Source organism: Athene noctua, chromosome 1, assembly GCF_965140245.1.
Source record: "Athene noctua chromosome 1, bAthNoc1.hap1.1, whole genome shotgun sequence".
Taxonomy (NCBI): domain Eukaryota; kingdom Metazoa; phylum Chordata; class Aves; order Strigiformes; family Strigidae; genus Athene; species Athene noctua.
Genome location: NC_134037.1, coordinates 139164627 through 139180616, shown reverse-complemented (window position 1 = coordinate 139180616; position 15990 = coordinate 139164627). Strand labels below are relative to the sequence as shown.

Here is a 15990-nt window from a genome sequence, read left to right as displayed (position 1 = left end):
CCAAATCTGTGGTCACGAGTATCCCATGATGATGCCTGCCCAAGTGTAATGTGGGGATTCTATCACCACCCACACAATGCTGGACTAGAAGCTCTGGGGGAGCTGTCATGGTAGAAGAGTGTGTGTGGCAGATGTGGGAATGCGGAACAGACTACCCGATCGTTTGTTCCTTTTCTGTGTCTGTATAACTTCTTGGCTTTTAAACCCACCTCAGTATCATAACGTTAATTTAAACAATACACCAAAGCATGTATGAAGCCACGCCATAATCCTGCTCTTAAACACATCCCTGAAATTAGGCATGGGTTTTTGTCATCATTTTTACTGAAAGTTTCTTCCCATGTTGCATTCTGCTGGTGACTAAAAAACACCTCCTAGATACTGGCTGAATTTCCTTGTGGCAGGTTGATACCCATTTGCTCTGTGTGTAAATCTGGTTCTGTACTGTCCCCTCTCAGGTGGGCTCCCCAGACACGCCAGCAGAGCGCAACCTTTGCCTGCCGGCAGCCAGCCTGAACCACCCAGCCAGGGGTTCCCCTTTGCTGTGAGCTCCCCCTCTCCCTCCCCTGCACCCCGGCAGGGCGCTCATCCCTCGGGGACCCCAGACAAGGCCGTCCTGTGCGGTGGCGTTAATAGTTCATTGCCTCTGCTGGGTGGACTTCGGCCACTCCAGCACAGGATCACATCAGCACAGGATCCAGCACAGGATCACATCAGCACCTCACTAACCAAATCCTTCGTCTGTCGTTGCCATCTAACGGGCTGCCAGTTTGAAGCAGAAATGCCTCAGTCTCTACATACTGGACCTTTCTGCTCTGTGATTTTTCAATTAATTTCTATTACTCAAGTCTCAAAGCCAACCAGGTCTTCCTGTACAAATAGTTTCATCTTCCTCCACACCAACCACACCTCTAGGATTAGTAACACACTCCTCTATTTTGTACCAAGTCATGAAACCAACCTTCTTACAGAAGAACCACACCAGTAACTGCTCCACAGCCTGATAAACCTCATTTGAGATCCTATAGAGTCCTCCTTTCCTTCTGCTAGCTCCTAGGTCACCCAACTGCATACACTTTAATCTAGAGCTGCATCTCGTCTCCAGCTTGTTCAGTGATATCTCAAATGTGTCACTGAAATCCAGATGGTCTAGATCAGCATTTTGTTCTCCCTCTTCACATTTCTAGGCCATTTAATTACTTTCATATACACTATCAGATCCCATCTGGAAAGACAAAAAACCCCAACAAACCCTGCCTTGATCACTGTGTTTAATATTCTCCATGCATAAGGTCACCAGACATGCAATTCCTTCTTCCAGCTTTTGCAGAGGTATGGGAAAGAAGTTATTTGAATATTATGTGGATTGTATTTTCTAATTTTTGCTTGTTATACCAGTCAGCAAACTGGTACACATTTATGCAACGAAACACGGCAGCCCCAAAGGAACACACATAGCAGGGGCCGAGAGATGCCCTTCCAGAGGAAGAGAGACAAGTGATTTATTACCCAGTATTCAACTGCAAGAACAGGGCAGGAGAAAAAGGTAAGAGGAGGTGGAGAAGTTGAGGAATCATTTGGGGATTTCTGCCAGCTTTCTTAGCAGGCAACAAGGGAAGTGTGAGGAGCAAACCTGGAAAAAACCTAGAATGGACAGTTGTTATAAATGAAGAGCAACTCTTAAGCACAGCTCTGCTTTGGCGTGTGTTAAAAGTATGGGAGGCAAGTCACTTTAAACCAGACTATAAAAGAGCAACATAACCTCTTTCTGCAGATTATCAAGGCTTACTTTACACATCGCTGTATCTATAAATATAGCGATGATTAAACATCAAAATGAGATAGTAAATTTTAAAAATACACATTACCGAGGAATGCAGTAAAAAAAGTCTCGCTAACTAGAACAACAATTAAGAAATAAAATACCTGTACACTTATTTCTACTTACAAAACTTGTATGGAAGTATCAACATGTAATACATGTGACCATGCTTACCGCTCGTCTTAAATGTGAAGAGGCTTGCAGATAACTGTTCCCTGCAGAGAACAAAAGAGGATGTTTTTTGCAGTAGTCGATGCGGAAAATTGAAACAAACTGTCTTCAATTTATTCTTCTTGTCTGACCGCGTGCCACTGAAACCTCTGCACATATGCCCACTCAAGCACTTCACAGTAAAGTAATGCTTCCTGTCACCAAGTTGCAGCACAAACACCTTTTCAGCTGAAATCTAGTCCAGAAATGCTGAGTTACAGGCTTTCAAACCAGTATCTGCCTGGTGAAATGCAAGCCCTCATTCAAATGCTTCCTTTTTAAACTGAGCTAATCATACTAACAAGAATCCATCTCCTCTGACAGCCTTAATTCCCAGGACTTTGAGATTAAATGACAGGTTACATTCTTTTCCCTGCAACTGAAAAGCTGCCACTGAAGTATTATTTTTCCACAGACCGTTGTGGTCATGCCACGCACTCAGGAAGATCAAACCTCCCTGCAGAATTTGGAAAATTAATCTTTATGGTCTAGAAGTGAAAACTATCTGTTAAATCAACCACATGGCAGGAAAAGAGCGTTGTGAGAACCTTACAGAAGAGAACCTGTCCATGGAACATGTAGATCCACTAGTTGAAATTAATCCCACGATGAGACACTACCAACTAAGGTTCTAAAAGGAGAACACAAAAAGTACACTTACACTTTTGAGGTGACATTGTTAGCCAGGGAGCCTTCATAGCGCGGGATGCCCTTGCTGATTACGACATTAATTTGGCCACCCAGAGTATTTGACACGACGCCTGCATGAACACCAGCCATACAGAGCGAGGAGGACTTGAAAAGGGGACAAAAGGATAAATTTAATACTACACTGTAAATAAACTCAATATTACACTGTTTATTGTAAATGCTACACTGTGCAGTTATAGTCTTTGCTATTACTTTAAGATAGTGTTCTTATGTAACTTATCTCTGTTATTTAGAAACCCATTCATCTCTGGTCTATTATGGAATTTATAAAAACACAAACACAAGGTCCTACATTTCACTGTGCCCTCGCCCAGATGTACTGAGAATGTAACTCCTGTCATTAAATAAGCTTAAATAAACAGCAAGGTGGATCAGTCTGAAAAAGCCAGACAGTCAGGCTTTCAGCACACAATAAATCTGTTGTGTTAGACAAAAGAAGTCAAACACATAAATACACAGGAAACCTTTTAATAGAAAGCACACTGATAGTTCATTTATTCATTTTCTCACAATTAAGGAGTGACACACTGCAAATTTTGTAGCTTTTAGCCAATGGGTTGCATTTTTTAACTCATAGTTTAAAACTGACGATATAAACCCACTCTGATCCCACAGCAGCACGTGAATACCCCTCACTCTGAAGAAGCCCATTACCCAGGTCAATGGAGATCAGTTACACAGCAAGTTTTTGCAGGACATCCTGCTCTTTCCTTCTCCTCCCAGATACTGCTAGCCTGAAAAATGTCACAGTGCCACCTCCATCTCCCTGGCTTCTGACTCACCGACTACACGAAGTCCTTTGGGCACAGCTAAGGGCGAGCAGAGCAAGATGCCTCCATCTCCTGGACCAAACCCAGCCCAGGAGATCTTCTCCAGGTGGGAAGCAACCCCTTGGAGGCCAAAGGGGCCTGACTAAGAAACAGCTCAAGGAACAGAGAGACAGTCCAGTTCCAAAAGCAGCTTAGCGGCAGTGGCATTGCACCCACCTGCCCACCCAACATGTACAGGCAGGTTTCTGGAGGATTACTGGCTACGCATAGGGCAGCAGGCAAAGGCAGAGCTATTCACAGGCAACGTGCAGCACTAGGGCATGCACAGGCGTGGTGCAATTTTCCTCGCTCCCACCCAGTGAGGTTGGGATCAACCTGGATTTTAGAAGATCGAGTGGGCCCGAGTTGTCTGTGAAGGGCCACCTGGGTATCTCCCAATATACCTTTCAAAAACCATATTTAGTTTGTTATTACTAGTGTGGTAACCTAGTGCAGACTTGCCCAAGTCAATAAACAACTGATCACTGCAGATTTTTAAATAACAGCTGCTCCCCTAAACGAAGTCCACTGCAAGCTGTTGCTACTGAACACATCCGCTGCACTGCTCAGCCAACCAGTCCACGGGTGCTACAGAGCCTCACCACAGTTCCTTAAGAAGGAACCTATGGGTTTCCTTTCCAGAGGAGGAAGGCTCCATGGATAATTTTCTCTCTCACATTACTTTAAAAACTGAACAACCTTTTCCATTGTGGCTTCTTCATAAATAACTGCATGGTGCAGCAGGCCTGTATGTCCCTGTATCTCAAGCTCAGCGGCCGAAAAAACTGCTCACCAAGACTTCACTAAACGTAATTCTCCTCAGTATATTCATATATAAAAACTCTAGACCTAGTCCCCACGCCCCAAATATCCCAAAAGCTTTCTAAATAAATGTAATTAGTCTCGCTCATGCACGCAGCTCCCCTTTCCCACTCTCCCTTGAAAGTAAGAGCATGGGACTCTACAGCAGACACAGCTCTCTCCTCTCTGCTCAGCAGAAGACATCGGCAACGAACACTCCAAATCCTCAAGGACTGTGGACATGAGAGTCACACACAAAAGAATCAAGATTTAGAGGATTTTTTAAAGCAGCAAGCAGCTGCTGATCATCTGAAAGAGATGCATGAGAAATCTCTAACCTGAAATTTATCTAAAGTGCTGGACAATTTGATTTCTTTCCACACAGCTTGATTTCTGGGAAATTATCTGCCTTTTTATTCAGAGCAATAAAGTACACAAAAATAAAAGGGTCTTTATTTCCGAAAGTTTACTTTTTCCTCCACAGAAAACAGTTTTTCCAGATTCTGGCAAAAGAACCCTACAACTCTTACAGATGCTGCAAATATGTTAGGCAGAGAATCAACTTCATCTTCTTACTAGATACAAAAATTACCTCGCAGCCATTTAGAGAGGACTCGCTGTGGACCAGCACATATAACACAGTGATGCTGTGATGACATTTTTACATATGGGTAATTATTTAAGCAGATAGCCTAGGATTTACAGATATTTGAGAAAAGAAAATCAGAGGCACCTTTTAGGCTCATATTAAAATCTTTTTAACGACATTTTATAATTGTCTTTCCTCTGTGCTAGATCTAATCCCTTATTAAAAGAGTATTTTAAAACAAAGATTCCATGTAATTTTTTACTAGATTGCTAACAAAATTACAATCACTTAAACAAAGCAAACACTCTCCATTTATATGGCGGGTATTCAGTTCCAGAAGCTTACACAAACGGTGTATATAGGTTTTTGTAGTATTCCAAATAGTACATTATTGAAGATTTTCATTTCCAGTTCATAGAACTATTCATGTTGCAGTATAAACGCTGTTTTGCAAATTGTTCTATAGCTTCTGAGCATAAATAGTATTTCATCTCCCATGTTGTAATAAAAAATTAAGATAACCTCTCTGTTTAGAGGCATTACAGTGTAAAAACCAAGAGGACATCATTAAAAGAACCGGTTCTTTCTATATAATTCTGAATTGCCCAACCTCAGAAAGCCAACAAAAACAAAACAGCAAATAGAAAACAGTATTTTGATTGATCCACCCATCTCAGTAGGCTGCACAAAAATCTCTGAGTCTCTACTACGCTTAATTTCTTGGAGATAGCAACAGCTGTGCAAAAAAAATGAGTACCAGGCTATTCACTTTAGGAGATATAAATTTCAGAACCCAGGCACCAGAACTAATGTGAACAACTATAATTCGCTTGTAATTATACGATGCGTGTTGTACCAAAATTCAGGTGAGCCCACGGTATTTCTACTTACGTCTCTGTATCCATGGGGAATAGTGCCTGAAATATCAACAAAAGGAATCACACATCCAGCTGGACAATACTTACTGGAAGAAAACAAAGTATCAAGTCAAGATATGCATGAAACTACAATCTTATAAAGCAGTCAGTATGTTTTTGATTTACAATACACTGTTATCATTCATGTCACTATTTAAGGATCTATCCTAATAGAAGACGTAGCAAATAAGACAAAAGATTATTCAGGGAGAGACATATGCAACAGGAGAACAGATGTTTGAAAAATTTTTTTTGTAAGTCTAAGCTGAAAGTACAGTTCCAGTCTCAACATAACAAATTAACAAAGCCAGCATTTTATAATTTAAATACTGCACGGCTTCTGTAAACTGAAAGTCATCTAAGTACCAATATTAATGAATTTTATAAGCTAGAGACCTGCGTATCTATTTGTTTTGCATCTTTAAATAATACATCTGAAAAGTAAAGCTATTTTATAATAGCTCCTGGCAACAGCAGGACATCATAAAAAACTGGCCAAATCCAGTAAATACCACTAGCTCCTGAGAAGCAAGAGGCAAGACATCTGAACCTCTGATTCAAGCCTGTGTTCACCTTCTAGTGCCATTTCATACTGCACATACAAAGACTCTTAATTCTTCAAGATTCAGTAGTGAACTGGAGTTAACTATTAACATTTTCACTGCAGTTCAACAACAGCTGAAGCAACGCTGCAGGTACCACAAAAATAGCAGGATTCAAAGACTACAGCACATGTTGAGTAAGGTCAGAACCTACAATTAGAGCCCTGCTTTGGAACTTGGGAAAATTAAAAAGAAATGCAAAGGTTGCACTTTGAAACGTTCCATGATGCCAGGGCTGAAGTTCTCCAAATAAGTTTATGTACTTCACAGCAGTCTGCAGCTTTAAACACTGTCCTTGCTTTAGATGGAAATGGAGAAGGAGAAAATGGGGGAAATGACACGTTTTCCCCATCAGAAAGTACAGCATTTTACGTCTCCACAGAACCTCATTAATTCACACCGAACAGTGAAATGGGTTTGTAACTTTTAACACATTTCATAGTTTAGTGTTCCTTAGGTAACTGTAATACGAATTTCGGTATTTAAGGTGTCTACCTGCTATAACATGTTTATAAAAGCAAAATTCTATGGGAATGAGGTATTACCTCCTATGCATAGTGCATATTAACGAGATTCTACTGTATTCTGCATGTAAATAACAAAAATGGGAGAGAGAGAAGGAGGAGTAGTGCAAACGTCAGAACTGTTCACTATAACCCTAATTAATCTGTTTCTGGAGTTCTCTGGACAACCAATTTTCAAGCTGCATCAGGTGTAAGTAACAGAGTGAAGTAGAAACACTAAAATGACTTCATTAAAGAGATTGGGAGTAAACAGGTAAATCAGTCTTACTTGAATTCTGGTTCAGAAAAGTGACTTGCATTGTCTAAACAGGTAATTAGGTCTGGAAAGAAAAAATGTTAGGTCAAGAGGATGATAAAGACAACAAGTTTGAGTATGCTTTTCAAAGTGCACAAAAATACACATTTGAGCCTCTGTGGCTTAACCAAAAGTCTCAGAATTGAAAAAACCCCACATTTTTACTAAATTTCCTTGCAACAGATTTTGTATTACAGTAGAACCTTGATAATTTGTCTGAGTAACTGGGAAATCTGCTGAGAATGTGACATAGACAAGAAGAGAAACACAATAATTCATTTTCTGTGCAGTTTAATTTTGATTTATAGCTATACTTCAGAGAAGCTAATATAATTCAGACACAAACATACACTCTTTTCACAAAATTAAATTAATAAGCTAGCTAAATAGGCCTGTGTTTTCAGCATTTAACAGTCCTACAGTACTGAAACCAGGCAGAGTAGGAAACAAACATTAAGAGTGCCATGTCACTGGCATCCACAACTGCTATCTCAAATCTCATGTGTCCATCTGCTGTGTATCAGCACATACAGTCCAAATAAAGAGAGAAAAGCATCAGAAAATAAAAAAATAAAAATTAAAACTCTTTATCTGCTCTTTTTAGAATTACTTCTAGAAAGGGTTTTCTCATGCCTTTTGCTTTGTGATTGCTGACAATCCTTCAACCATGTATGTCACTCCCTCTACAGGAAGTGGAAGGAGATGCAAAACAAACACAGCAACCTCTTTTAGAGGCTAGAATCACCAAAAACATGGAAAAAAAACAAGAAATGACAAAAAGACTAAAAATTATTCAGCAGATTACATAACTAAAGAGCTGAGTGAGTATAGGATACTGTTACTGAAATAAAATTTTCCACGAGGTTGGTCTTATAAAATGTATACAGTCCAATAAGGAAACTTGGTAGTTAAGTGCCACTTTGACGATGACCTGAAAAAAATGCATTTTGTCCTTTATCTGAAGCAGCTCTTTCATTCATAACAGATAACTGTGATTCTTCCTCTTCCTCTTTTGATATCATTTCTTTAAAACTACAGTAACTTAGAGTAACTGGCAGCCCAATTTCCTACACAGAAGTCTCAGGAAGACTGTATTAAAACACTTCATCTTTAGAAGTTAATTTGTTAGAACAAGGGAATAAATAAATTAGTTCTGTGTTTTTACGAGACAGGTCTTAATTTTACCAGCACAGAAAAATTACCAAATAATTATAAATACCTGATTTGTCAGTGGTTGAATAAGCTGCAAGAAATCCACGTCCAGAAGTGTGTGTCCCACTCATGAACTGTACTGTGACTTCATTGCTTTTTGAAGTAATTAAACCATCCATTTGAAAGCCAAACCCACAGTATTTTCCTGTGGAGAGAAGGGGGAGAACAGACATGGACCAAAACTAGCACAGGTAATAAGCATCCTACTTCATTTGCAGTGTAAGCTCACGTCACTTCTGGCATATATCCAAACACAAATACATGTGCATGACATTAAATAATGTAGTCAGTGTCCATTTAAAGCACACAGCAGAACATGGGTACCACATCTGCTTTGTCACTGTCAACAGGTGAGTCTCTCACAGCCTTAACACTTGCCAATAAATGTGACTACCCCAGGCACCTCTAGCCATGCATAACCCTCACCGTCAGTTCTTCAAAGACCATGAGAAATCTGTCAAGAGAAGGGATCAACTTAGGGCAACAAGAATCATCTACAGAAGCAAATGAGAAAAAAGCCCTTCTCTTCCCTCAGCTGTTGGGGCACTTCTTCCTTGACGACTCACCCTTTCATGGTTTCCGTCAACTAACTTTCTTAATTTTGGACAACAGCAGGCATGATTTACTGCACCTCAGCATTAACATCCAAGCATATGCAAGTACCATTAAGATAAGCTCACCCTATGTTTTGCTGCACCTACAAAACCTAACAGAGGTTCTGCATCTGGATATTTCTCTTCCCATCCAAAATGACCAAATACCATACATTTTTAAACTGAGATGCTGGAGTCTGCAGATATTGACAGTATTTGCCCATGAAGTCCTAGAATTACTACCAAATTACTTTACCTGGATGAATGGCTGTTAAACACACCCAAGTCAATATGGAATTCTCCAGTCCTAGTAACTAGAAACTTTAATACATTACTGATCAGTTTATTAACCTGTTAAGAAAAAAAAATAAATCTGCTGTTCTATATACTCCCTTGATCATTCAATATTCTATCTGTAACCCTATTTAGGATTCTGCAACAGATAATCAAAAGTGGATAATCACCAGCAGCAAGTGACGCTGCATGTTTCAGTTTACTATTCATTTATTTGCTTTCTTGATAATAAGTACGTTATCTTATTGTAAAATAGCAAAAAAAGAAGCCAGACTCCCTTCTCAACTAAAGGCAAATTACACTACTAAAGCAGAGGGAGTAGAACAATACTGCCCTGCAGGAATAGTTCTTAACAAATATAATACAAAACAGGTAACACAAACAAATATAATGTATATGTTAAATTCCTTTAAAAAGTGACCTGCACTCTCAAATACTAATAATTTTTTTTAAAATCAGAAGTACAAATTCCTATGATTATTCAGAGCTTTCTAAATGTTGCTTAATCAGATATTTTTCGAACAAGGGTATTTTCTAATGAAAAAACAGAAAGTAGATTTTACAATACTTTAACAAAATTTATACTATATAAATATAACCTTATCTCAGTTCACTACTTAAACTTCTTATCAGAAAGAATTACAAAGAAGTTCCCTTTTACCAAGGCTCCACAATGACCCTGTGTTTTGCTCTAAGTCACATTTCAATTATAAATTGCATTCATTAGGGTGAACTACATCATTTTTCAAACTACCATTACCACTTTTAAGTTTTCTTTTCAGCCACTGGACCTGGTTACAAGATTGACCAGCATGAGACTGCTCTCAGAGTAGGTCAGACTGTCCTCAAGACACCATTTATCCTCTTCTTTGGGCAACACACAGGACAAGTTATTTAAATCTAGCTTGGATAAATTCTCTGGTGCTGCTTGCACCATGGAGACAGAGCCTTTGACAAACTGTAGACCAAAGCACCTTATGATTTATAGTCTCAGAAATATTGTTTTCCTACTCCTCCCTGGTCTCTCCCCAGATTTTTAGCAATCTTTTCCAAACGCAGGCACTAGACATGGACAAAACATGCCTGCCATGACGCCTCTGTCTACAGTACGTGCAGAAGATCTAATATTACTATTCTGTCTGAAGGACCCCAAGTGCTTTTGTACAGCAACATCGCAGCAGGAGAGGGAATTCCCACAGTAGCTACCTTCTCTGCTCCTATAGGTCTGGGCTTACATAAGTGCATCTGACTGTAGATGCGCATTGATTGTACTGTGATCAATCTGATAAAAACCAACTCCAGATCTTATTTAAAGTGTCCTGGTTCAGTTGGGATAGGGTTAAGTTTCCCCAGCAGAGAGGGGGAAGGGATCTCCAGCCAGGTTATTCATACCATGCTGATGTCAAGTCCAGCACAGGAGCACAGGAACTTTTTCCTTTGTGGCTTTGGTGGAGGGGAGCACGGGGCTGTCCACTGCGGTATTTCTCTGTATATCTTTTGTCTTGTTTACTGTTATTGCTGTTTACTGTTGTTATCATTTGTACTGTTGTTGTTCATATTGTTTATTACACTGTTGTATTAAATTTTTTCTTATTTTAGCCCGGGGTTTGTGCCCTACTCGTGTCCGAGGGTGGGGGAGGGACAACGGCAACGTGGTCTCCGGTCCCGGCAGGGCTTAAACCAACAGAGTAAAGACAAACTTAACACCAAGGATTTGAATCTTCTTTTGATTTATTGATAAATATCCAAAGGGCAATGAGAACTAGTCATTAACAGCTTCATTAGAATCCTTCTCTGTTTATCAATGAACTAACCCACTAACGATTCATTTTTTTAATCTAATCAGTCAATTTTTAAGTCATTTTGTGTTAAAAGTAGGTATCACTGAATTTCAGATTTTATGTAATACAAGTATTTTAATGTTAGATCATGTCAAGGGTCTTGAATTGAAAAACTGAAGACAAATCCAGATTTCTTCCAAACAAATTCAAGTCACTGTTTAATCTCCCTGGTGTTAGTCGCTTCAAACATGAACATTCAACAATCTGCATCATCTGTATCTGCCACTGTTAATACCACTGTTTGTTCTGTGATTTAATTTATTAAGAGCAGAACAACACACACATTTGTTCAACATACTGTGCTACTACACCTGCTGGAAACAGCTGAAGGTCAAGAGAAAAAAATGAAGTAGAAAATTTACTTGAATCCATTAAGTCACTTGTAAAAGTGAGTAATAGACTTATCAGAACTGGACGTTCCTTGGCATTTAAGGACTTCAGCATTTCCTATTTCAGACCACATCTGGCTCAACAACTCCAAGCACATACTTACTCTCACACACACTTACCTAGGTAACAGTTGGAAAAGAGGGTTAACAAAGCTAACATTCCACTAAACTCTTTACAAAAACTCAATTTAGTGGGATTGGCATTTCAGCTGCACAAAACCAATCCTCATGAACTAAGTCTCTTTCTCGATCCCCAGATTAAATCTTTAGGAAAGAAAATAAAATTAATCTACAAAATAACACTAATTTTAGTGAAGAAAGAATGACAATTCGAGTTTTATGCAAAGTAACCACAAGGGTCTTAAAACCCTACATATACCTTGACGTAGATGATAACGTCACACTGCTATTTGAAAAAACCCTGCCTTATAGTCAAGAAATTCAATTTGTCCTCTTAAAGAGGGCAAAAAATAAACTATGAATATTATCAGAAGATGGGGGATATTTGAACTACACAGCTTTTGAAGTCTGACATCCTTCATTACAACCAAGATGAACAGCTCAAAACAAAGTAATTCCATATATAAAGAAAGGCATTTCAGATAAGATGTAATTTATTTTTTTTTTAAATGAAAATCCTCATAGTTTTGCGATTCCCTCTCCACTGCTTACAAGAACTTTGCAAGCTACTGGGAAATGTCTGAGGAAAAAAAATTACAGTGGAGTTTCCTTTGAGATACTGAAGAATCAAAGATTATTATAGGATCTCTCTTGCATTTAGCATCTAGTTGTATGCACAAACAAAATGTAGGATATTCTGCTATCATTATTACTCATCATTTTTTCAGTACATTTTAAGGATATAGGAATTGTGTCAAGCAGAGAGATTTTTACATACACTTTAGTAACAGTAAACAAAATGCAACTACTTAAGCATAATTATATTAAGAATACTCTGGCATTCCAGAGAGTTCATCTACTGGGCAATAATGGCAAGCATACTTGAAATGAGCAGGTTAGCAGAGAACGAGACAATCAGACTGCTGTTTTCTTTACCACTTCTGTTTTTATAAAGTTACAGCTGCACCTGTACTCCCTCCCTGCACTGAAGATCTATATAGCATACAGGAGAATCCTTCCTTAGCTGTGCTTTCTAGCAGTACTTTCAGCAGTGCATTTACTCAAAACTGGTCCCTGATGGCTATTTTTCTACTGCAGTGGGGTACTCGCAGCACTTCTCAAAGTTTTGCAGGGTTTGCTTGGGTATTGGGATTTTGGTAGCAGGGGAGGGGCTACAGGGGCAGCCACTGTAAAGACTGAGATTCCTATAAATAACAAACACTTTCTTTTCATCACTTCGCATATGACTCAAAATCCACACTGTACATATGACATATTCAGGCAAGGTCTTACCCTGCCCAATATCCCACCCAATTATTACAGTTTTCTAGGGCTATAAAAAAATAAATTAACTAATACCATATGCCAAGTAGTTACTCTAGGCTCAGAGTAGGTAAACAAGGAGAAATTATAAAAGTAACAAAAGCACCAACAGTATATCCAAGTTCTATACAAGACGATAGCTTTCAAATACCAATAATAAAAGCTCCTACCTATCTCTGTCCTGGTGGGGCCAATCCCATTGTGAACTCTTAAGTAACTGGAATGACAAGAATCTGAGTCATCAATATCAAAATCACCAAATTTGAGTTGAATTCGCTGCCCAGGCTTTACACGAATTTCCCATTCACAGACTGTGCTATTGGGAGAGGTTTGTGGGTAGTTTATTGAAGCAAGAGTTCCACTTTCAGGACCCAGGATGGTGTGTCCACATCCATCACCTGCAAAAGAACAAAAATAAATCAGCTACACGCGTTCACCATCAAAGCTTCGCTGGTGATTCAGTCATCCTGGTTTTTAGGAGTGGTGTAAGATTTGCTGGGGTTTTAACCATACTAATGACATTGCAAGAAAATGCCAAGGTAAGCTGCATGCAGATGGAACAGCAATTGTGAGAAAATACCATTCAACTAATGTTGCCTAACAGTTAGCCTCTCATCACAGGCGACCAGAAAGCTGCTACAGCTTCAATGAGATAAAAATTCAGCCATAACGACTTTAAAAAAATGCACAGAAAGTGTCCCTGCTATTTTATGTTCCCTCAACACCTGTGTACAGAAGAAAACTAGTTCTGAAAAGGAGGGAGAAAACTGCCAATAAAACAAGAGCACATCAGTTTCGCTGTTGTTACTGTATTCACAACACTATGAAAAAGGACAGAAGACACCAAATACTCTACTGAAAATAACTGCCAGGTCTGACCAAACTGCTAGTGCATTGTCTTCTACTACCACAATTTTAATGCTGTAACTAATTCTTACAGCTCTTTACAGAACACACTCAATTTTTCTGGATTTGTACAATAAATTAAATTATAACTCCAACCTGGAGCCCTCTACCTAACATTTGAGTATTAGTTAAACATCTGTAACAGTACTGAAGAGGACTTCTTTAACAAGTGGAAAAAAATAGCACAAATTGTGTATTCTCAAAATCAAATTTTAAGGAGCAAACTGATAAATCTATTTAATCAACAGCTAGACATTAATTTCCTCCAACATGTAGTACAAGAAGTATAAGAATTTGTGTGGTGTTTTGGAAATAAGAATGTTAATTAAGTAACATTCACCATCACTGGCTCTTTATAAATCACTGTATCAAGATGAAAATGTATTCCTGAGCACAAGGCCACATCCAGCAAAGTTAACTCCTGAAATAACTTAAGCTCCACAAAATAAGCCTCACAACATCTCTGATTTATTTTTATTCACACTGGATGCTAAAAAAACTCTGTATTTAATTTAGTTCCATGAAATGAGCAGGCCAGGAACAGCACTGTCACTTTCAAGATGTGACACTAGAAGGTCCAGAGATCTTTTGAAAGAGATCTGTACACATTATCCTAAAAGCAATCAGGACTTTCAAGATCTTGAACACAGGAATATAAGCAAAAATAGCAAAGATAAAAATCTCATTAGTTATGTTGCTAAAAAATCTCTTTGACACCACTCCAAATACAGGTCCAATGTAGGTCCATTTCACGCTTCAAAATTCATGCCTGTGTATACAGTTCCTATTAAGTGATTATGACAGATTTAACATTACGTCAAGATTTCACACTCTAGAAATCCACAATGATCAACATCATTTGTCTTGACAGGTATTTGACAGCTAAAAGTGTCAGTCTGAAAGCATTTCACATTACATACTAATATGTAGGTCCTCTACTAAACACGAAAAGGTAAGCTAAACTTTAGTGACAAAAATTATACAACATATTTAAGAATTTAACTAGATTTCAAAATTCTTAAATGTATTTCATGCAGGATTGAATGGAAAAGCAAGTCCAACGCACTGAAGTGACACGGCAAAAATAAACTGTGGTACTTAACTAGGTCTGATTAACCTGTTTGCAGAAGCACCTAAATTCTAGTAACCAAAGCTCTTTATAATCCGAGCACACTGAAAGACTGCTACCTCCATGTTCTAAAAGCTAAAGTGCTGCTGTTATATACGTTATCACAAACAGATGCAAACTGCAGCTTTTTCCCTTGCTAGCAATCTTCAGTCAAAATGATGCATCTTCTTTGAAAAAGATAACTGGAATATCTGCTTCAGTAAAATCAAAAGTTCTAGCTGTAAAGCTCTTGTTTTTCTTCACCCAATTGTAGCAATTTGCTTTAAAACACTCTGTTCCATGCCATGACAAATATTATTTTCATTTGAGTGGCAGCTGATAAATTACTTTCCTAAATTACTGTTGTTCCAATACATGAGAGTCGATTGTCCAACGTTACAAAGAGGTAACTTAAACCGCATGTTTTGCATAACATTTTAATCCTGGTCTCTTTCCAAAGGTCTGCTACAAACCTAAGAATAAGTGGAAGATTTATCATTCTAAACCTGTATGGCCTTGGTTTATTAGTTAGTAAACATTTAAATATCAGATTCCTTATTAGTCACAATACGCTTAACAGTCAAGAAAAATACACATTCCTTTGCTAGTAAACTGGCTTTTCACAAGACAGTACTCACATACATTACAAAATACATGGAACTTCTTGTAACAACTATAAAAACAAAAAATATATACTAGGTCTTTATGCATGGTGGTATTTGTGGCTAGTATGTTAAAGCTCTTCATACTGCAGATATAAAACATTAACTTTTGACATGAGCAGCAGTCACTTTTAGGTTATGTCTTAAATAAAAACAATGAGCCAGTTAAGCAGTTCTGTGCCTTTCCTATCTCGTGACAGGGATAAGCCACTGTTTCCTCATTTATAGATTATACAGTGGCCTTTTGAACATGAACTCATAG

General features: G+C 38.5%; 1 protein-coding gene across 1 annotated transcript in view; it reads right to left on the bottom strand.

Annotated features, from left to right (window-relative positions):
• The window catches only part of DCBLD2 (discoidin, CUB and LCCL domain containing 2), a 41351-nt gene that overhangs the window by 10615 nt on the left and 14746 nt on the right, over window positions 1-15990 (bottom strand). Inside the window, exons 2-7 of the mRNA XM_074897971.1 lie at window positions 13223-13450; window positions 8500-8637; window positions 7254-7305; window positions 5834-5906; window positions 2694-2827; window positions 1997-2037 (exon numbers count right to left, since the gene is read on the bottom strand). Coding sequence (XP_074754072.1) covers window positions 1997-2037; window positions 2694-2827; window positions 5834-5906; window positions 7254-7305; window positions 8500-8637; window positions 13223-13450 — 666 coding nt within the window. The remainder of the gene's footprint in view (window positions 1-1996; window positions 2038-2693; window positions 2828-5833; window positions 5907-7253; window positions 7306-8499; window positions 8638-13222; window positions 13451-15990) is intronic.